Source organism: Meles meles, chromosome 15 (assembly GCF_922984935.1).
Source record: "Meles meles chromosome 15, mMelMel3.1 paternal haplotype, whole genome shotgun sequence".
Classification (NCBI taxonomy): Eukaryota; Metazoa; Chordata; class Mammalia; order Carnivora; family Mustelidae; genus Meles; species Meles meles.
The window spans coordinates 7,806,248-7,828,419 of record NC_060080.1 but is presented as its reverse complement, the minus strand read 5'-3'; the positions used below and the strand labels follow the sequence as shown (position 1 = coordinate 7,828,419).

The 22,172-nt window shown below is 48.5% G+C and overlaps 2 protein-coding genes across 7 annotated transcripts in view; one reads left to right on the top strand and one right to left on the bottom strand.

Annotated features, from left to right (window-relative positions):
• Positions 1-7,946, top strand: part of ROCK2 (Rho associated coiled-coil containing protein kinase 2) — a 134,588-nt gene extending 126,642 nt beyond the window's left edge. The window contains 1 exon segment of the mRNA XM_045979718.1: positions 4,575-7,946. Within this exon segment, the coding sequence (XP_045835674.1) occupies positions 4,575-4,578 (4 nt within the window). The 3' untranslated portion in view covers positions 4,579-7,946.
• A 1,237-nt stretch (positions 7,947-9,183) lies between these two features.
• On the bottom strand, positions 9,184-21,349 carry SLC66A3 (solute carrier family 66 member 3). Of its 6 annotated transcripts, none has more exons than XM_045979722.1 (7): positions 21,067-21,349; positions 17,521-17,603; positions 17,328-17,397; positions 14,680-14,737; positions 12,396-12,550; positions 11,554-11,595; positions 9,184-11,009 (listed from the first exon to the last, which is right to left on the bottom strand). In XM_045979722.1, exons 1-6 carry the CDS (start codon positions 21,207-21,209, stop codon positions 11,562-11,564), a joined length of 543 nt encoding a protein of 180 aa, XP_045835678.1. In that variant the 5' UTR covers positions 21,210-21,349; the 3' UTR covers positions 9,184-11,009; positions 11,554-11,561. The 6 variants fall into 6 exon arrangements, with proteins under 6 accessions (XP_045835678.1, XP_045835677.1, XP_045835679.1 ...); XM_045979721.1 differs by having other exon boundaries at positions 9,184-10,373; XM_045979723.1 differs by having other exon boundaries at positions 12,396-12,516.
• Positions 21,350-22,172: the final 823 nt, after the last annotated feature.

Sequence of the window (22,172 nt, the reverse complement as noted above, 5' to 3'; positions counted from 1 at the left end):
GTTATCATTATTTTATTCATTGGGGGGGGTTAGGCAGAGGGAGAGAAAAATCTTAAGCAGGCCTCACCCCCAACACAAGGCTCGATCTTATGACCCTGAGGTCATGACCTGAGCTGAATCTAGAGTAGGATGCTCAACCAACCGAGCCCCCCAGGGGCCCCGTGTTATCATTATTTCAGTTTTGTTATTTTCCATTTATAAATATTAGGAAGCTAACAGACTAATTATTTGGATAAAAACGAAAAGGCTGTATACAACTGGAAGTGTCAAAAATAAATCCGTTAAGTGTCGTAGAAGAAAATAGATGAATATGGATCTGATCTTGGATTGGGGAGCTTCCTAAGAGTAAAAGGAAAGAAAGAAAAATCAGTGATGGAGTAAATTAAATTAAATTTACTTGTAATTAAAATAAAACCTTGTTAATTTTAAAAACACCATATATATATATTATTTTTTGCAATGTGTATGAGAAAGATGGGTTCTATCTCTCTATATAGAGTTCTTATATTTATATGATTGCCTTTTCCCAATATAAAAATCAGTGCAAACATGCCAGCATTACTATAAATATGGAAAAGTGGTCAACTTGATTATTTTTTTAGGTTTTTTAAAGATTTTATTTATTTATTTGACAGAGAGAGATACAGCGAGAGAGGGAACACAAACGGTCGGGGAGTCAGAGAGGGAGAAGCAGGCTTCCTGCAGAGCAGAGAGCCCCATGCTGGGTTCGATCCCAGGACCCTGAGTTCATGACCTGAGCAGAAGGCAGGCATTTAACAACTGAGCCACCCAGGCGCCCCGGTCAACTTGATTATTAAGCAGAGATGTTAAAATAAAAGTAAAATGTAAAACCTGCCAAACTGGTAAGATTAATGCTGGTGTTGGCGGCATGTAAAGAAACAGGCAGTGTCACGTACTTCTAGCAGAACTCAAAGTTCTAATGCTCCTTTCCAAAGCAGTCTTTGGCAGTAAGTTTCACAGGCCTGCAGTGTGTACCCACTGATCAATTAAATGGAAGAGATAGGAAATCAAACAGATAGTTATGGTACTTTTTAAGATGTTATTTGTAATAGAAGCATGAGTGAGTGTTACAGGGGAACAAAGGAAAACATGGAGAATTCTTCCTGAGGACATCAAGAAAGCTCACCAGAAAGGGGAGGTTCAGTAATTTTCCAGGCAAAGAAATATGGAAAAAGACAATGGTAGGCAAAATGTTATGTGCAGAGGTACTGAGTTGTCAGAATTACTTCGGTGTTATGTGTTTGTAACTTTGTACTGGGTTAGAGTGGGGAGAGGGTAATGACAGGGAATGGCAGAAGATGTCCCTGGAGAGAAAGCGTTGAACCAGATTGAAAAGAACCCAGTCCACTGTGCTGTGGGGTTTTTGTTCTTCGGATAGAAGTCTTTCAGCAAGAGATTGGTGTGTGTTGCCTTAATGAGCTCCTTCACTAATATACTGAAACCAAGTCCGAGAAAGCTTTCTTATGTTGGAATGAGAATTAGATGGCTGATGGGCAAGGACTGAGGGAGCTTTAAGGGAAGACCCTCAGGCATTATGCTAACAGCCTAGTGACCAGACTTCTAGAGTTTGAAGACTGTGACACGGGTGCGCACTTCACAAACACTTCAAAGGTTTTGGAAGGGTCGGAAATGCAGATTTTTCAGAATTGGGGCTTAAACACCCAGGACTGCCCACTGATCTCAATGTCCCAGGTAGTACCTTTGCTACAACTTACTGTCTCTGTAAGCCTAGAAAAATGTGAAGTGTGTTTAAGTGAGTAATTTATATCTTTGTGCATTTTCTCAAATATTCTACATTCAGCACATTTTGAAATAGAGTAATTTGATTTGGTTTATTTCTTTTCACTTAGGGTAACCATCTATCAACATACTCTGTCATTGATTACCAAAGTCAACCAGATGCATTAGAATTCAATTCCGATTTTTTATTTAAAAATGTAGATACTTGGGGCACCTGGGTGACTCAGTCTTCCTTTGGCTCAGGTCATGATCCCAGGGTCCTGGGATCGAGCCCCGCATCGGCTGCCGGGAGCCTGCTTCTCCCTCTCCCTCTTTCCCTGCTTCTGCTCTCTCTCTTTCAAATAAATAAATAAAAATCTTTAAAAAAAAATGCAGGTACTTGCCTCCCATTGCCCCTTCAGTCCAGTTATATCAGAATCTCTTGGGATAATGCCTGGGATATACATTGTAAGTAGCATTGAGTAAACATAAGTTTACATATGTAAAGTTAAACATAAAGTTTAAGAAGCAACTTATTTTTTTTAAGATTTTATTTATTTGGGAGAGGGAGAGAGAAGGAGAAAGAGGAAGGGCAGAGGGAGAAGGAGAAGCAGACTTCCCGCTGACCGGGGAGCTCAATGCAGGACTCAATCCCAGAACTCCAGGATCATGAGTCGAGCCAAAGGCAGACGCTTAACTGACTGAGCCACCCAGGCGCCCTAAGAACCGACTTTAAGGTTGAGGTCACAAATGAGATTTGGGAGACCAGATGAGTTCCTTGGCATAAGTTGATTCATGAACCTCACAGTTAAAACAATTAAGAAGTTAACCTATTTTTTTAAATAAAGATGATAGCAATATTAGATGTTTGGATTGGAAAGAAAAAAACACATCCACCCCTGCTCTAAGTCCACTTTATTCAGCCAAGATAAGCTGCTAATAATGCTTATATGCCTGTGGTTTTTCTCTTCAGTCGTGGAGAGTCGTTTTTCATGGAGAGCATCACCGTTGGTGACCCATTGAGCATGGTGTCCAGTCAGAATTGAGAAACCTGCATTCTTAGTATTAGTCCCTCTTTAAACTGGGACTTGTGGTACTGCTCTAGAAAAATGTGAGCTGGCCATCTGGGTCCTTTTGCAAAGGGTTGACAAATGTTGAGCTTTGGTACAAATCAAAGTGGGCATTGGGATGGTTACATCTTCATCGGGGCCCAGTGGGGAAAAGCTAATATCTTATCTCAAATATTACCTGTCTTCAGGTCTCTGGTATTTTAGAAATCAGACCTGGCTAATGTTATATGCACTCATATAAAAAGAGAAAGAACATTTCCCTGTGTGCTACCATCTTAATTTTGGCTATGTTGTTTTTGATGAAGGGAGAGTTAAAATCTTCACAGCACAAAATGTGATTTCTAGATAGTTACCATATTAAGCTGCCATTTCTAAAGAGTGCTAGAATGTGAATTTGCAAACCTCCTATTGCAGATTGCTTGATTTGGCATTTAAAGACTGGGATTGGTCATTTGATGATGTTGATGGTGGTGATGATGATGACGATGTTTTTGATTTCTGAAGAAATAAATGGGGTAAATAAAAAAATGAAAAATGAGTTAGTATTTCCAAGTAGTGCATGTGATTTGCACTTGGGTTTTCATTGTTTTTGACTAGTCTTGAAATTTTGTTAAGTTGTTTTTAATAGTATGTATTTGAAAAGTAGTTTTCAGAAAAGTTTCTAACTGAAATTTTCATATTAAGTTATAAAAGTGAAATGCTATGTTCAGAATCTTTATTGGCTATATATTTTCAGTACAGTTGGAATTACAATTTTCATCTTAGGAGTGAAACATGTACAAATAACAAAAGAAGCTAATTCTGGTACTTGTTGTTCATTCCAAAGAAGCATATTCAGAGAAGTAAAATTTACAATGTTTTCAAGTTCCTACAACTGTATTAGTTTGTGAACATAGCATGGGATTCCTTCCTCCCTCTATCCCTTGCTCCTTCCCTCTTCCTTCCTTCTCTCTAACGTGCAAGAATTGAAACCGTAAACACTTCGTAAGTCTGATAAGTGCTGTGAAATACTGTTTCTGATTTGGCTTTTCTTTGTGGTGCTGTGAGGTGTTTGCTTCCCGACAAGTTGATGTTACTCTTGCTGAAGAATGCTGCTGCTGTGCTGTGAAAGTTCTTGTGCTTGTAAAATACATAAATACTTTGGTTAACCATGACTAAAGGAGATCTGAAGGAAAATCGAACCTCATGGTCAAACCCTTTATACAAAATGGATTTAAAAGAAGTAATGTCTGTCTTAACCTAAGTAAGCCTATTGCAAAAATAGACTTAAATCATGTATTATTGGGAGGTATTTATAACCAAGATTTACAGAGCATTTTTACTACAACAATGTGTTTGTTTCCATTTTAGAGATTTTTTTAAAAATGTGGCTAAGAGTCAAACAGTCAAGTAGAACCTGGTCCATAAGCCCACTGTTCTTTGAGCTCCATGAGGCAGCTAGTTAATTTCCAAGTCAGACTTACATGCACTTGAGTTACTCAGCAATGTGTTATCTAACCCGAAGAGCCAGTTACTCTCATTAAAACGTGTGTGGTCATGTTTGTAGAAAATATAGGAAAATATAAGAATATAATTGCATGTACCTGAAAATTAGAAAAGTAATATAGTAAATACGTTTATGCATGATTTAGGTGTTAAAAGTGTAGGAGTTGGAAGACTACATAGTTTAATTATATAAATGGAATGCTTTTTCAAAGACTCTAACAATCTCTGAAATTATTTTTCTGTGTCAACTAACTTTGTTTTTCCTTTTTTTTTTTCTAGCTAGCTGCCTTCTATGAATGCAGTCATTATTCAAGGAGATCATATTCTTCCAGTTAAAACAAGACTGAAATATGATGGCCCAAAATTTCTTAAAAAGCTATATTTTCCTGAGAGACTGATACTCACACATACACATACATACATACATATACATATATATTTCCCTTTATTCCTGCAATATAAATTATAAATCTTGGAGATTTTCTGGGCTCCTTTGGAGCAGCAAGTTGAACCAACAATGATCGGTTAATAGAATAAGAATATCATATGCAACTCTTCCAAACTTGTTCCATAACGCTCTCTTGGCAGTCGCTCACACTACATTGCACAAAAGGATTGAGAAGAGTTAAGGTTGAAAGAAATCATCTTTTCAGCATCAGCAGAGAGATTTCACCAGCACATTTACCAGAAGAGTCTGGGAATGGATTCCACTACAGTGATCAAGACTGCATCTTTTAAGAAGTGACCATTAGACTGTGTGTGTGTGTCTGTACGTGGACACGCGCACGCACGCAGAGATGTATAGTGCTGTAATACTGCGAGAGGCTTCTTCAGATGCCCCGTCTTACTTTTTATACACACAATCCGATATCGTAACTTCCTGCAGTGGCGACTATGCACCCGTGGAAAGCCATAATGTTGGAGTTTGTATCACTTACTTGTGTATGCCCGTGGAAGCTGCATGTTCATGTTTAAGCAGTTACTGTAACAGGCAGTTTGACGTTAACTGTATCAATTTCCTAATGCTTCATGATAGGCAACTTTTCCCATTTTGAATGCCTTAATTTAATTTTTTTTTAAAGTCTCACCCTTTTCTGTATTTTGAAAAAAAGTGTTTACCAGCTCTTAGGATGCAAATTTGTCTTGCGAAAGAAAAAATAGTGCACTATTTTTACATGTAATAGTTATCAATGTCAGCCTATTTTGATTGTATAACAGATTTTTTTTTTAAGTATGGTGATAGAAACAATAATGGATACTATTGGAACTAATATATCTTTTATGTATATCTATTAATTCATCCCAGTCCTCATACAGACCTCAGTATTAGTGTGTGGCTATGAATTGTTTTCTTTGCTTTGAACTTGCTGGCTACCCGAGCTGTGCGTTTATTTCCAGTAGAGACATTTGTGACTGTTTTTACATTTTCACACTCAAGATTCTAAGATTATCTCAAGTATAAAGAAAACTAAGACATACTGTAGATATATTTTAAATATTTAAATGTGATCCCTCAAACACTTAACTGTGTATGGCAATATTTCAGGATTGGGCTAAGAAAACTGGTGACGGGAAGAAGTAGCCTCAGAGGCTCCTGATTTTTATTTTTTTAAATGATGTTAAAGTTAATAGGTTATGCACCACTTCTGCTAGATTTCTCATTATCCCAGAAAAATGTATTTTATACTGCTACAGTATGCATTAATGTTAAACATCAAGTTGAAAAAAACTAGTCTTTTATCGGTCTCTCTCTATACACACACATACACAGGGTTTGGCGTGATACTGAAATATGTCATCTAATAAACCAATGAAGGAAGTAGACACTTTTCATTGATTCCCTCTGGGATCAGTGTAGAAATGTTTAAAGAGTTAGACCCCCAAAATATAGATAACTGTTGTGGAAACTGAAGAGTGGCCTTTGGCCTACTGATGTACTAAAACCGAATCTTGTTCTGTCATCACCCGCCTGCACGCTTCCATGCCGTCTGTGCTGAGACCGGAGACGCATGCCATTTCCCTCACAGGGATGTTCTGCAGTTCTGGTTTGGGGCACAGCTTTTTTTTTTTTTAAAGTAAGATTTTAAAATGAAAAATATATAAAATTTATATAGAATAAATATTTCCATTCATTAGACTTGTTAAAAGGAGACTGAATTAATATTTTATATAAAGATTTTGTTACACTATGGGAGGTTCTATCATATTATTCTGAATTGGAGAGTATATATATATATATTTTTAATAAACTTTATTAAGGTGAAATAATTTGAAGTTTACACATGAGTAATTGAAATATTTGAGTAAAAATGGCTAAAGTTAAATTTTGAATGCTGTATATATTAGAGAATATGGAGAATCATGGTGTGATGCAACTCTACAAGGAAAATTAATGTGAAGTTTTTTGAGGAAAAAAAGGTATTCTAGGAGGTGAAAAAAATCTCTCCCATGGAGATTCTTCACATTATATGGTTTAACACAAGGGTTTATAAGGTTGTTTCTCCAGCTAATGGAAATGCGCTTAATAAAAATTCTGACCTTGGGTAAGAATTTGCTTTTTACCCTGTTGCTGGTTTCATGTACATACATGAATGCATCCATCCATCCGAATGTTCTCTTCCCAACACTCATTAAATATAATATTAATTCGGTTTAACAACCTGATTTTGTGCCACCTTCTCTTTTTCTTGAGGTTCTAAAGGTTCCCAGATAAAGACCAAAAGTTGCTTACTTCTTCACACCTGATTTCTCCTAGAGCCATAAATACCTCCTATTGATAACTAAGAAGTAGTGAATACGGGATTTTCTTAGTTGGATTTTTTTTACTTTTGTTTAGTGGGGATAGCGAAACAGAAGTAGAAGGAAAACTGGTGCCGGTATTACTGTTACAAATTAATGTACAGTGAATTTTTGAAAAGTATTAAAATATGCTATCTAGAAGCAAGATTTAAAAAAAAAATCTATCTGAATTTTTTTTAAATGCCTTTAGCTAACTAAAGGATACCAAGAAATCTAAAATAAGGTTAGTGTTTTTAAAACTAACCTAGGCTAGAGTCACAAATCTGGCTCTGAAGAAGGATGTCTTTTGTATCAGCTTATCTGTAGATCCTCAAAAAGAAATACTCTAGGTTGCCAAACCACAATTTAAGAAGTTTTGCTGCTGCTGTTAATCTATTCTCACAGGATTCTCATGGTAAAATAGAGAAACTTAGACACTCTATTACCTTATTGAAACATGCTTTAAATAACATGTTTAATACTCTATGGAGCAAGTCCCTTCTGAGTTTCTCAGTCTGCGTCGACACTGCGACGACTCACGACTCCCCCCGGGAGAAGGCTGCAGTTTCCCTCCGGCGCGAAGACAGCCACAGCTGATTCACAAAGCACTTTGAGAACAGGCACTGTGTGACGGGGCTGTACCTTATGCGGGGGCTGTCCTCGGTTCCCTTCCCCATCATCATGAGCTCTGTTTGGAATTGTAATAAGTTCTGAACTGCATGGTTTAGATAATCATAACTATTTGATCAGCTGTCCCCGTTGAACAAAGATCGTACCCGATTTTTAAAAAATTTTTGTTGCATCTTTGTAGTAATGTAATTGTATTTTATGCCTGCTTTTTATATTAAATTAAATAAAAGAAATTAAGACGTAAGAATTTTCCTACTGTTCCTCTGAATAGTCCTGAAGTGCTGCACCCTCCTAAAATTTATCCCCTAAAATTTTGTCTTCCTCACATGATGGGTATAGCAAAACAAATCATAACCAAGGTTACAGACTTGTGAATGTTCCCCCCTGTCATTCAGCCCATGGAGAAATACAAAATAGGATTTCAACAAGGAGCCTGTTGCTGATTTGATTGAGGTATTTTAAGGGACATGCAAATCTAACCATCTTACTTGAGTGTCCAGGATAAGGACAGTTTGTCAGAACCAGTGTGCTAAGAGGTGGTTTTCGGGGAGGCATTTCTTTGGTGATCAGTGGGTTCTTATTTAAAATACTTACTGGCTATCAGATCTGGGACAGCTTGTTCCCTCTGGGCTTCAGTGTTCTCATCTTTTGTAAAACTGAGACTTTTATTACAGGATTGTTGTAGGGTTAAGTATGATGTGTAGGGTATCTAGAATAGTTCAAATATTTGTTCCCTTTTCTTCTGAAAAGGAAAAATAGGAACTCTTCACCTAAGATAGTATGTTCTTAAGCGAGAAGCTTTAAGCAATGATAAAGTTCTAACTAAAAAGTATATATATATATATATATATATATATATATATATATATTTGTTTAAAGATTTTATTTGTTTGACAGAGATCACAAGTAGGCAGAGAGGCAGGCAGAGAGAGGAGGAAGCAGGCTCCCTGCTGAGCAGAGAGTCTGATGCAGGGCTCGATCCCAGGACGCTGAGATCATGACCTGAACGGAAGGCAGAGGCTTTAACCCACTGAGCCACCCAGGTGCCCCTAAAAAGTATGTTTAAATTAAACATTTGTTGGACTCAAAAATCACATAATTTATACTAATGGTTAGATTATAATTGCATACAAAAAAAAGATTCACTTGGATTTTTTTTTAAATGACAACTGTGAGGAGCAGCTGACTGGCTGTTAGTAGAGCGTGTGACTCAATCTCCGAATCATGAGTTCGAGCCCCATGTTGGGAATACAGCTTGCTTTAACATAGGGGCGCCTGGGTGGCTCTGGGTTGAGCCTCTGACTCTTGATTTTGGCTTAGGTCATGACCTCAGAGTCGTGAGGTCAAGCCCTGAGTCAGGCTCCAGGCTAAGCAGGGAATCTGCTGGGATTCCTCTCCCTCTCCCTTTGCCCCTCCACCTATGTGCACGCTTGCTCTCCCTCAAAGAAATCTTGAAAAAATAAGAGGACAACTATGATTGTAAAAGGTGCAGAATGAATGATTTATTATTTATCTTTGTATACTATGTTTCTCTTCTTGCTGGTTCCAAGCAATAGTTCTAAAACATTAACCACAGTTTATATTTTTAAAACAGCATTTTACGTAACTTAAAACTAATCACATTAAAAACCTGACAGTTTTAAGCCTCAGCGGAGTTCAGAATATAAAAGTTTCTTTTACATAGGAAACTAAAACATTTTCTAATAAGCATCACTGACTTACTATGCCATTCATTATAAAAGGAAAGAGTTTTTAAATCTTAAGGTTTATAAACTTTTACAGCAAAATGCAATGTCCAGTAATCTTGACATCATGTTCAGAATATGACAGAATGAAGTCCGGAAGTACTTGCCGGAACCCAGCAATACCCTTTGACTGTAGGTATTAATGGACAAGATGTGTTGTTTTTTCTAAAGGTGTGACCCTTCTAAAAGTGGGAGCGTTATGCCTAAATCAGAAAGTTCACTGGGACTGCCTCACCCTAAGCAAAGATTGCAGCTAACAGTACCTTTCCTTAAGAAATTACTTAAAGGCACCAAATGTAAATTAAAGGATAACTTTGGTATGTGAACTCAAGCCAATTTTTGCTTGCCTCAATATCCTTACACAGCCTAAGGAGGTACGTATGTATTCTGATACAGTAAGGCCAGCCTGTTAAATCTGTATGATAAACAGTCCCAGAAAGTGAACCTTAGTAATGTACCACACTTCCACATCTGACTTTGAGAAAAATCCCACTCCATTCATAATCACGTGTGCCACGGAGAGGATTTATTCCTTACAAGATTCCGAAAGCTGAAAACCAGATGTCGTTAGCTCTTTGGAGAGAACTGAATCGTGATGCTGCTCAGCCTGCAGGTGTCGGAGCCCTGCCTCCCTCCACCTCCTGATGCCGAGGAGGAGGAGGGAATCAACATTTCTGAACAAGTGTCTAAAGGGCTCATGTCTAAAACACCTCTGGCCTCAGAGTTTCTGAAACAACTGACTAAACTCACAGAAGACCTTGATGCAGCAGTGCGCCGATTCTGCCCTTTGGGTCAGTTGTCAGGAATCCACTTTGGTAGGAGCAACGCATCCATCAATCAGCCTTCACGGCCGCCGTCCTGTAGCGGAGCACTGTGGCCGTCACCCACAGGTTCAAAGCAAGCATGATCACAAACCGCACGAGAACTGAAATCCATCAAGAAGAAAGGTACGTATTAACAAGTACTGTTCTCACGTCCTAAAACAAAAGCACTTCCTGCTCCAAGTGGGAACTTAGCCGCTGCTCAGCCCACCCAGTGAAACCTGAAACTCTACATCATGAGAGGTACTGAACAGCTTCGGGTCTAAATACTTCTGGGGGGCAGAAACCTTTACCATAAGTGACTTGATGAACTCTCTCCTGATGAATACGATTTATCAGATTTCATGTGTCTTTGTGGTTGTAAAAATCCGTGGGATGTCAGCTAGACTGACTTTAAACGATGATCCCCAGATACACTGATCACATTCAGGAACAGCCGCCACTTTAAATACGAAGCAAACTACGACTAGAACGTTCTCCATCTTCCAGACATCCATGTGGGTCTGTTTGCTCGTTCATTACAGGCTGACTCTTCTACGCATGCGGATAATATTGTAGCAATATTTCTCAAATAACAATGATGATGCTTGTTTAAACGGTCTGTGTGCCAGGGACCTATTTCTAGTCTTCATACAACAGGCGACACCATTTGTTTTGATCATCTTCCAAAAATACATACACTCAACTTGGGAGTGGAATCATTAAATTCTTTTACTGTCAATCCAAGTACTTCCCCCCCTCTAAAAAAACAACAAGGATGTCGGGGTCAAATGATTATCAGCTCAGTCGACCCCATCTTCACACTCATCCCAGAGCTCCCATTCGCTCTCCGTGGCTAAGCCATGTGTCCCCTGCTCACCACCCTCACGCAGGCCACTTCGTCACGGTCTCCCCTTCTCCCGATCCCACTCTTCCAAATTTGCCGCTCCAGGGCCCTCCGGCTCGGTCAGATTCCCCCTTTAAGTGCTCATCCCGTCCTATTCTTCTACAACACATTTCCCAGCATCCTTCAGTTGTTAGTTGTGCGTTGACATCACTGTCCCCCACCATCCACTGCTGGAGCCCAGGTTCCACGAAGACAGGGCTCTACGACCTTGTGCTGCACGTTCTATCCCAGGCCCTACAGGATGCAGACGCTCAGTCCCGGAAGTGGGTGCTGACGCCCAGGAGTAAACTTGCTGGCCTCTCCCCGTACGGGGGAGCAAGCTGATCCGTGAAACCCTAAGAGAGTTTACAAATGAAGCAGGCACAAAGGGCACACAGTTCAAAAGAGTGGATACTCACTTGTAAGGTCACTGGTGGTCATTAAAGTTGTTATTATTCTTGCTGTAAAAGAAAACATTCAGCAATATCAACTTGCACTTCAAAATAATTCCTCCAGGTAAAATTAGGGAGCTGTGATATACCTAATTAGCAATTCCAAAAACCATACATAGACTTCAACATGTCATAACACTTTAACATTTTAAAGCGGAAAATAAAACTCAAGAAGCCTTCATTTTAAAAAACTCGGGACACAAAGACCCTTTCCATCAACCCTTAATGGAGACATCAGTCCTTTAGGACACAGAAGAAGTATGAGGTAGAATTCAAAGATCTAACAGTAAGCCTAGTTAATGTGATAGCTTTGAATTTAAGAGATGTTTCTACCTAAAACAGCGTGTATGTGTTTTAGGTAGGGAACAGTGGAAATTCTGAACCTGAGACCCAGCAACGCGGCTCCAGAAAAACTCTCCGCGGCAAATTATATTCATTCTCAGGTCAGCGTGTGACTTTCAGCCCTGTAATCTGTTATGTCATAAAGATTCCTGCTTATAAAACGAGTTAGTAGATTCAACCTAATAAGCCTCTTGATGCTTTTCAAAGAGTAAGAGAGGATGGCGGATACTAGGCCGGATTTTTGGAGAAAGGTGGGCTTTTACTTTTTTTTTAGCAGCTGGAATATGGATCTTGCAGAGAACGGAAGGTGGTCTGCATGACATCAGGGTCACTAACTGTCCACTCAGAGGTTCTATGTGAACAGCTACGCGCAAAGGATTAAAGCTTGTGGGACGGTGCCAGGTGGACATCAAGGTCATAAACTTCAGCCGCCGGATGCCGCCCCTCCCCCAGCACCCCCCTCTTACTGGCGCAGGTGTAGGAGGCGAGGCTCCAGGTGAGGGCGCTCACGGCTCCCGAGTCCCTGGTCTTCCACAGGTACAGCAGCTGCGCAAACTTGCTGGCCGCGCTGATGAAGGTACTCAGATTCTGTGCGCAGGTCAAACAGGAGAAAGGCGGAGTCCTCGGTTAAAAAAGCAAGAGCACCAGAGACAAGTGCTTCCGAAGCCGCATCATCAGGGCAGGCGGCAGCCAGTTGGCACAGGGACAAAACCCGGGGGAAGGGAACAAGAGGCCCAGCCAGATGCTTGTTTACAACGCGCCCAGTTCCACTGCTCCGTGGGCAACGGGCGGGCCGTGGCCACAGCGGCTTCTCCAGCCACCTGCCAATGCAATCAGATAGAAGACAGACAGACAGGCGCACAGGTACGGGGTCTTGGAGCCCGGGGAAAGCATGCTGCTTTGAACTGACTCATGAACTCAAAACAGCAGGCCAAGCACATCCGCTCTGATGTCCACGCAGTCCTGGGGACCCTCTGCTGGCCCGCGAGGTCAACCTGTGGTTTGCCTGTCTTCACCTTGGCCCAGAGACCCGCTGCAGCTGCCAGGCGGAGCGCAGACCAGAGGGAGCGAGGCGGAGGCTGGGATGGGGTCCGCGGGCCATGGCCGCAGCCTCGTCTGCACCAGGGAGGCAGGAACCAGGGGCAGGAGCAGGGACAAGAGCAGAGACAGGAGCGGTCCGACTGGATCCATGACCGTGGGGCTGGCGGGATTTGCTGATGGGCTGTGGGACGGGCAGAAGCGGGTGGAAGGAGCAGGCAGAGGGGTCGCCCGGAAGCCAAGCGAGCAAAGTGATTCAAAGTGAACGCCGATGGGGGCAGCAAACGCCCCAGAGATGCCAAGAGGAGGAACGAATGACGGTGGCTGGTGTCCTTGACCGGAGCCCACATGTGGCTTCTGATCGTCCCCCCGCACCCGCCATGGTGCCGGCGCACCACGAGCTCTCGCTGAGTGACCAATTCCTCAACAGCAACGCGGTTCTGCACGGGTGATGGGGCGGGCAGAGGAGCGAGGGGTCCCTAGGACACGGGAGGACCGTGGGGAAGTGAAGGGCACGGAGGGCTCCAGTGGAGAAGAGCCAGGGCCTGCGCCCAGAGCCAAAGACAGGTCTTGCAGGGAGCCGGCACAGACTGGCTCCGAGGACCGACCCCAGGTGGGAAGACTGCGTCGGAGAGAGCCAGCCACGGTGCAGGGCAGTGCAGGCCGGCGGGGGACTGCGGCGGGGTGTGGGGGTCAGGACAAGAGCATGGAGGGCCCGCTGGCGGGAACGAAGGTAGGGCCCCGTTCACTCAAGCCCGGGGCAAGGCCAGGGCCGCACACACAGTCTGACAGTGTCGGCTGGATACGCCACCGCTCCGTCTTCCAGGAGAAAAACCATCTCCAGAATCGTGAAGTGGTTCTCCTGGGGAGCGTCACCAAGGCCCGCACAGACTCAGCAAATAAAAACACAGGACACTGAGGTGAATTCGAATTTCAAATCAGCAGCAAATAATTTTTAGCGTGAGAGTGTCCTGTGCAATATTTGGGACATATTTATATAAAACACTCTGTGTTGTTAATACAGCAACCCCGCCCATTTGCTCCCACGTGTCACAAGGCTGAAATGGAACAGGGAGTCAAGTGTGCTTTCTGAGCAAAGGTCACAGACAAGACGCGGGCGAAGGGGTGAAGCTCACGGAGCTGGGAGTGGCAGGCAGACACTGGTGACCACCGGCTCCGCTCCATTCCCCGTGGGTGGAGAAGGACACTGCGCCACTCTGGAGAGAAGATCCGGGGCAGATGGGTCCTGACCCACCCGCAGAACTCTAGTCTCACACAATGGGACCTTTGGGCCCTTAACCAGAGAAGGAAAAAAGTACAGAGCTAACCCTCTTCTACGGAGGACAAAAATGTTGCGGGGGGCAGGGGAGGGCAAGGTTAGAAAAATAATGAGTTTGTGGCCAATATGCAATTATCGACCTGATCGGAAGCTCTTTAACTTACGTCCGGTCCTTCATCTACCACAGTTAACTGCCTCCCCAGCCCGGTTCTCTATGGACCACCCAAAAAAGGAAGTAAAAAATGTTGCCAAACATCTGAGAATCAGGTTTTTTAACATTTGGGTAGGACCGTGCTTTTGTTCCGTTATCCTTTGGTGCAGCTGAAAAATAAGCAGGTTAAACATTCAATCTACACGGTTCTTTGTGGAGCCGGTGGCCTGGAGGGACAGACGACTTCACCCACTCTGTCCTCAGAAGGCGCGATAACACTTACCATGGCCAGATCTATGGTCCACTTCTGCAGGGGAAGGACGAACCACGAGGCCACAAACCTACCCGGTGCTAAGGGAGACAGCAGTGGTTTAGCTGGTGCCCCGCCACGCCCCCCGACCCTGTGCCCGAGCCTTCACGCCAAGACCACGGAGGGTCAGCCCATAAGCAGGCCTAGGAACCGCGCTGCTAGAACTTCTCTGATTTGGAAAAGACAAGAACGGCTCAAAAGAACAGAAGCAGATTATGGAAGAGAATGGCCCAGAGCCCCCTGCGTTTGTGGACAGTTGCTGGGTCCAAACGATTCTAAGCCCCCACTTAATCCCTGCGCATCAGACCTCTCCAATGCAATGTCGAAGTTAAGCATTTAAAGAAGACCAACACGGTAAGGCGGCCGCGTTCTGCAGGTGTCGCATGAAATGCTCTTCCCTGACTTCCCCCTTCCTGGCTAACTCCAATGTCAGTCCGGCCGCGTCAGCCATGCTGGGAGACAGGAGACAGGACAGCCCATCTCGGTCAAGCTCGCTGAGGCTGCAAGCCGAGCCAGACCGAGCTGAAGCAAACACGAGAGATAATGCCGGGAGCCTCAGCTGTGACCTTGGGCAAGTCACTGTCCTTTTAACTTCAGTTTGCTTATCTGCAACATGGTCTTTTTTTTTTTTTTTTAAATGGGAGTAGATATTAATTAAGTGCTGTTTTTAACAACCTATTGACCAGCAAGGCTACTTCTGTGTTTGGTTGGTTGGCTGGCTGGCTAACTGGTTGGTTGGTTGGGTTTTTTTTTGTTTGTTTGTTTTTTTAAGATTTTATTTATTTATTTGACAGAGAGAGATCACAAGTAGGCAGAGAGGCAGGCAGAGAGAGAGAGGAGGAAGCAGGCTCCCTGCTGAGCAGAGAGCCCTATGCGGACTCGATCCCAGGACCCTGAGATCATGACCTGAGCCGAAGGCAGCGGCTTAATCCACTGAGCCACCCAGGCGCCCCTCTGCAACATGGTCTTAACACTCCTTGTCCCATCTGTGTCCTCAATGCCTGGTGGCACATCAGAGGGACCCCACCAGGTTGCTACGATTACAGCTGACATCACCCCACCAGGTTGCTATGATTACAACTGACATCATTATTTAAACAGTGCCCGGGTGAGAACTAATTCCTGCCAACCTGGTCACACCAGCAGGGCCTCCGGGATCCAGGCAGATGAAATCTTGTTTTTAAAACACACTCTAGGGCCAACCGGGTGGCTCAGTGGGTTAAAGCCTCTGCCTTAGGCTTAGGTCAGGATCTCAGGGTCCTGGGATCGAGCCCCACATCCGGCTCTCTGCTCAGCAGGGAACCTGCTCCCCCCACCCCCAACCCCGCCTGCCCCTCTGCCTACTTGTGATCTCTCTCTGTCAAATAAATAAAATAAAAATCTTTAAAAAAAAAAAACCTCTAATTCAATTTCTTACTTTTTTTTTTAAAGATTATTTATTTATTTATTTATTTGACAGATAGATATCACAAGTAGGGAGAGAGGCAGGCAGAGAGAGAGAGAGAGAGAGGAGGAAGCAGGCTCCCTGCCAAGCAGAGAGCCCGACGCGGGGCTCGATCCCAGGACCCTGGGATCATGACCTGAGCTGAAGGCAGAGGCTTTAACCCACTGAGCCACCCAGGCGCCCCTCTAATTCAATTTCTTATACGAATTTTGCCCAGCTTTATACTATTCATTCCAAATATCCATTTTACATAACATTTTTACAAAACCTGACCAGTAGTGGCAGGAACAGCAACTCCTGACTTCCTCAAAATGACCTTTGGGTCAGGTTGCCGGACTTCACAAATAAATGTATACAGGTCACCCTGTTAAATGTGAATTTCCAATCGACAAAAATAGTCTTTGCGTATAAGCGCGTCCCATGCAAAACTGGGGACACGGTTTCGCTAAGAAAGAGTTCACTGTTAATACGGCAACCCTCCCTCCTGCTTATCATGGCTGGTAGGAGGAGGTCGTAAACCGGAGCTTGTTCTGTGCTCCTACGACTGTGACTCTTGGGACAAAACGGGGGCACGACTCATCTCACAGACGCGCCATTTCCACAGAGCGTTGAAATGAAAGCCGGGCCCTGGGTCACAGACGATGCCACGCGAGTGATCCCCGCCACAACCCTTCTCATGTCTGTGGCATCATTTTCACTTGGAACAAACGTTCCAGAACCTCGCTCACACAGGGACAGGCAGGAGCCAGCCCGCCGACCCGGTGCGTTAGTATCGTGTGAATGACAGCCATTCCCATTATTAGGACTTCAGAGACTCTGGGGAGGGTTCCAGGGAAGAAGGAACGTTTCCCTTCCCCTAAAGAACAAAGGTGGACCAGGCACCCCGGGCAGACGCTGCCATCACACAGCACGCCAGCAGGGAGGGAGTCCACAAGCCAGTGGGCTCGCTGTGCCATGGGCACCCCGGCCTCAGAAGAGCGGCCGGAGGGCCGGGACCACGGGGACTATCTCTGGGCTGGGGAGGTATCGTCACTCGTGTGGGGTCTCGCGTTCGGGATCTTTTTTAGTTTAACCAAAAGAACATGATCTGGGAAAGGACTCGGCTTAATGACACACACGGGAAGCAGGTAACACCCCCCTCCCCCCACCCCATTCCGGGAGGCAGAAGGAAGGATACGCCCCGAGGTAGGGCACTGCCCCTCTCACGTTCCCATTGAAATGGAAGACACACAGCAGGAGGAGGACATCTGAAAGACAAAGGTCCCCAGTGAGGCAGGAGAAGGTGTGGGGGGGAACCTTGGGGGGGGGGGGACGACACATGGACATTGTGGGGGGACACCAGAGGTGGAGGGGTCCCAGGGACCTGTTACCTTGTGCGATGAGAATGGGGTACTCCAGGTAGGTGAGCAGCGGGTACTCGTAGTAACACTGGTACCTGAGAAACACCAGGAAACTGGGGAGAGAGAGGGCACGCCTGAGCTCCACTGACCCAGCGCCCGGCGGGGAGGCCCGGCCAGCCACCCCTCCCCCTGGGGGGCGCCCAGGTTTGCTCGCAAAAGCCTGGAACTGGAGTTGGAGCCTGCAGATATCAAGTGGGGGTGATTTTGGACACAAAGGATGGAATGGCCACGCTTTGCTCAGAGCACGTGCCCAGGGCCGACGGGGCATGACATGCACCGTCTCTGCCAAGTCCCTTCCACGGAGGCCAAGCTGTGCGCCAGCGTGAGCAGAGACGGGGCCCCGGGTCCCTGGGCTGGCCTGTCTCTGAAGCTCCAGGGCATGGGCAGCCTCCCCAGAAGGCTCAGACGGACACCCCAGGGGCAGGAGGGGGAGCTCCTGAGGGGCTAAGAGTGCGCGGGCACAGCCCTGAGCCGGGAGAGGAGTCCTGAGGAGGACCAACTCCTTGGACGGTCCCTGTGGCCTTCCAGACTGCTGCCCCGTCCAGGAGGAGCAGGGGGTGGGGTGGGCGGGGGGGAAGGCGGGACGAACAGCCACCAGTTCCTTAAGAAAATTCTAGCTCTAAGTGGCCGGGCACTTGCTGGGGGCCAGGGAGAGACCCTAGAAGATGACCTTTCTCAGGAGGAAAGGCCTGGGCTTCTGGCCCTTCCAGCGCACACAACCAACCGCACCAGTCAGTTCTCTCAGATCCTAAATCGCCGTGCTGTCCCCTCAGACCCTCCTGCCCCATCACCCAGGCCATCTGTCCAGGTGAACCAGAGCCTCCCTCCCTCCCTCACCCAAATGTAACCTCTCATGACCTCAGCGAGGAAGGGGACTGGCGAGTCCTGTTTCCAACTTAGCGAACCGTTCTTGGCTGAGCTGGCCAGGGAGGGTCGCAGGATGGGAGGTGGGCCGCCAGCGTCACCGTGAGCGCGTGCGTCTCCCCCGGCTGGGCCTCCCTAGTTGTCCCCTTCACAGCCAGCAGCCCGCCCCACGGACCCCACAGCCCTGCGGCCTACAGGCTGTCTGGCTTTGCAGTTGGTCACGTCTGGGCTTCAGGGGAAAAGCAGGTGCTCTTCCTGGCCCTACAGGGCTGCCTGGCCTCCCCTCCTGTCAGGCCTCTAGAACAGCACCTTTCTGGGGGGGAACGGGGTGGGGGGGGTGGCTCTACCCCACCCACCTCTGCAGAGCACAAGGGCAGCCAGCCCGCCGCAGGCACAGCAGACTCAGAGCAGACCCTGCGGGATGGATGACCAGTAAGGTCACGAGCAGGCTTCACAGCAACCCACATTTCATGTCATATTCTGGCATCATTACGATATGGCTTATGCCCCCATTGGTGCAATTCTTTCAGAAATGGGTTTTCAGAGTTTATTTGCTGAGATCAAGATCCAAGGAGGGTACCCGTCCTCCAAAAGGCTGTTACGTCTTCTACTTCCCAGGAGATAACGGTCCTGCTGATGCTGATGCCTACGGGGTTCTTTCTGCAGGAATTCTGGCGGCTCCCCTCCCCCTAGTAGGCCGCAGGCAGGCACTGCCCTGAGTCACCGGTCCCAGGCGGCCCCCACCAGCGAAGGCGGGGGAAGGAAAGGGGGAAGCGGGCAAGGTGCTGCCAACCCTTCCCCCACCCACGACATGGCGGATGAGCCCAGAAAGCAGCAAAACCCTGTGAGCGTGGAGAGCGGGGGAAGGTAGGCGTCAGCATGGAGAGAGCCGGGACCGGCTGAGCCCTAGGGTCCTGCCACTGCCCGTGAACTTGGGCCGGTGCTGCACCTTCTCCGCCTCGGGTTCCTGCTGGCCGGGGAAGAAAACAATGCTTGCCCCTTGGCCGTCCTGAGGACCGAATACGATAAAGCCTTTAAAAAGCACGGGGTCCGCACGCAGACCCGGCTCGGGAGGAAGAGTGGCCTGAGCCGGCGATAAGACCCAGGAGTCCAGCGGCGGGAGCCCCCGACCACTTGCAGCTGGGCTTGGAGGAGAGGGGCCTGGTCACAGCCGCGGCCACGGACAGCGGTCCGTGCGCCGGGCCGGCCTCCACGAAGCCCACCAACCGCGCCGCGATCCCCGCCGGCCCGGCACGCGGGCCTCCTCCCACGCCGCCCACGCGGGCCGCCCCGCCCCGCCCCGCCCCGCCCGGGCCGGTTCTGCTCCCGCGCGCGGTCGGACAGCGCGACGGACCCCGCTGCGGGCCGCGGGCCGAGCTCTGGGTGCGCGCGCTCCCGGCCCACTCGAGAGGCGTCGGCGGCCTTCGGTCACCCGCACCGCGCCAGCCTCCCCTTCCCCGGCTCGGGGACCCAGAGACACCGACGCCCTCTCTCCGGCCGTCCGCGCCCCAGAACGGACGCTCGGTGCGGGCCTCTCCGATCCCGGCTGCCCAGCCGGGGCCCCCGTGTTGTGAGGTCGTTCGCACACTCGCCAGCGCCCGATGCTTTCGGGACGAAGCCTGTCCCCGCATGGGCGCGCCCAGGGCAGGACCCCCCACCCCAGGTCACTTTCTCCCTCCCTTACCCCTGGCTCGATCCAGCCCCCGAACCCCGGGGGTCAACCCGCCGGCTGCCTCTCCAGGGCGTGCTTCCGCAGAGGACCGGCCCGCGCGGTCGCGGGGCGGTAACTGGGGGGCCCGAGCGGGCGAGGAGCGAGGTGAGGTGGGCCTGGCCTTGCCGGGGTGCCGGGCTTCGTGTACCTGCTTTCCCACCAATTCGAATTTTCCCAACCGAGGTTTACAACTCTGCTTTCTGCGTTTACATCTTTAAATAGGACGGGGCGCCTGGGTGGCTCAGTGGGTTAAAGCCGCTGCCTTCGGCTCAGGTCATGATCTCAGGGTCCTGAGATCGAGCCCTGCATCAGGCTCTCTGCTCGGCGGGGAGCCTGCTTCCCCGCTCCCTCTGTCTGCCTCTCTGCCTACTTGTGATCTCTGTCTGTCTCAAAACAAACAAACAAAACAAAAAAACCAGGGAGTCGGGGCGGCCGCTCGGAACTTCTGACACACGAGCACCCTGGCTCCTCTCTGGCTGGCTGTGGCCGGATTCAAGCCCTTCTTCTCTCCCTCCAAAGAGCTCTCCATTCTCTGAAGCCTCCTCCCCCGTCACGTGTACCTTTTAAAAGCCAGGGGATCCTTAGAGTTTATAGTTCGACCCCTCGACTATAAAATTTTTTCGACCCGGAGAAAAGGGGTGATGGCGGGGGAGGATATGTATGACAGCGCCTCCAGGTGCAAATGACTTGCTCCGGCCTGTGGCTGCCGGACGGGTGATTTCGCCAGATGGTTTCCGCATCTGTAAAATGGGCGTGCGCCGTGGGCGCGGTGAGCCGCGACTAATCAGGGATGGTGAGCGGCCCCGGGAAGTATCTGCCCCGTGACCCGGCGCTTTCGGCTCCGTTTCCCGGCCCTACTCTGTTAGACCCGCGGCGCTCCCGCGGTCCCGGCCCCTCCAGGCCGCAGAGACGAGGGGGAAGAGCAGCCGCCCCGTCCTTACCCCGCCAGCTCCAGAAGTAAACTCGGGAGGCTGATGCCCCGCGCGCTGCGCGCCGCCAGCACCGCGGAGATCTGCGGCAGCTTGAGCGCGCCGCACACGCCCAGAGTGCTCCAGTTGCAGAACAGCAGCAGCTGCGCCCGCATAGCGCCCGCGGGGCTGGGGGCTCCCGGCCCGGACTTGAGGGACTTGGGGACTCGGCGGGGACGCAGCTACGCGTGGGAAGGAAACTGCTCTGCGCTGGGCCGCCGGGCGCGCCGAGTCCTTCCGCCTTCCCCCGGCGCCCGCGTCCACGCCCAGGGGCCGCCCCGCCCAGGTCGGCGCTGTTGGCGACCGCGCCCCCGCCCCGACCTCCGCGCCCCGCCCGCGTCCGGTCTTCACCCCTCCCCCCGCCCGTCCGCCCCGCCCCGCGCCTGGCCCCGACCCCTCCCCAGATACGCCCCGAGGCCACCCAGTCCAGGGGCGGCGCCTCCGCCCGCTTCGGGGCTCCCGGTCCCGCCCGGGGCCGCCCCTCACCCCGCCCCATCCGTCCGCCCGCCCTCGGCCCCGCCCCGCGTCCGCCCTGTCCCGGGGCGGCCGCTGCGCCCCTGGCTCTCGGGCAGTGCCCGCTGCTGATGCACTTTTCTGTGTTGGGGGCGCGCGGTGCCGAGCTGCCGGGGGACCCCCAGACGGTTCCGCTTTCCCACGGGCTGGGTGGGGGGGTCGGGCTGAATCCCGGGAGGGCAAACGGGCACCCCCTCGCGGGAGGACGGACCGTTTTGTGGGATTTTTCACTCCCCAAGCGCTGTGCTTTCTTTTCTCAGTGAGCATTTCAGCGATGAAACCTTGTGACGACGTTAACGATCCGACTCCGTAGACGCGCGTCCTCCTCGTTTTACGCGGTCGGGGGGTGGGGGCAGAACCTCCGGGGTCGTCTCATCTCTGCCCTTGCCTGCCGCTGGGTGTGGGGCGCTCCTCCCCATCCCCTAGAAGCCGGGCACCTCACCACTTCAGAGGGAACGTTGTTCTTGAGGAGCTAAAATAGAGTCTATGATACAAGAAGGTAAGGTAGACGCGGCACAGACCGGGTGGAGTGTGTTCTCCAAGCTCTCAGAATCCACGGAGCAGTC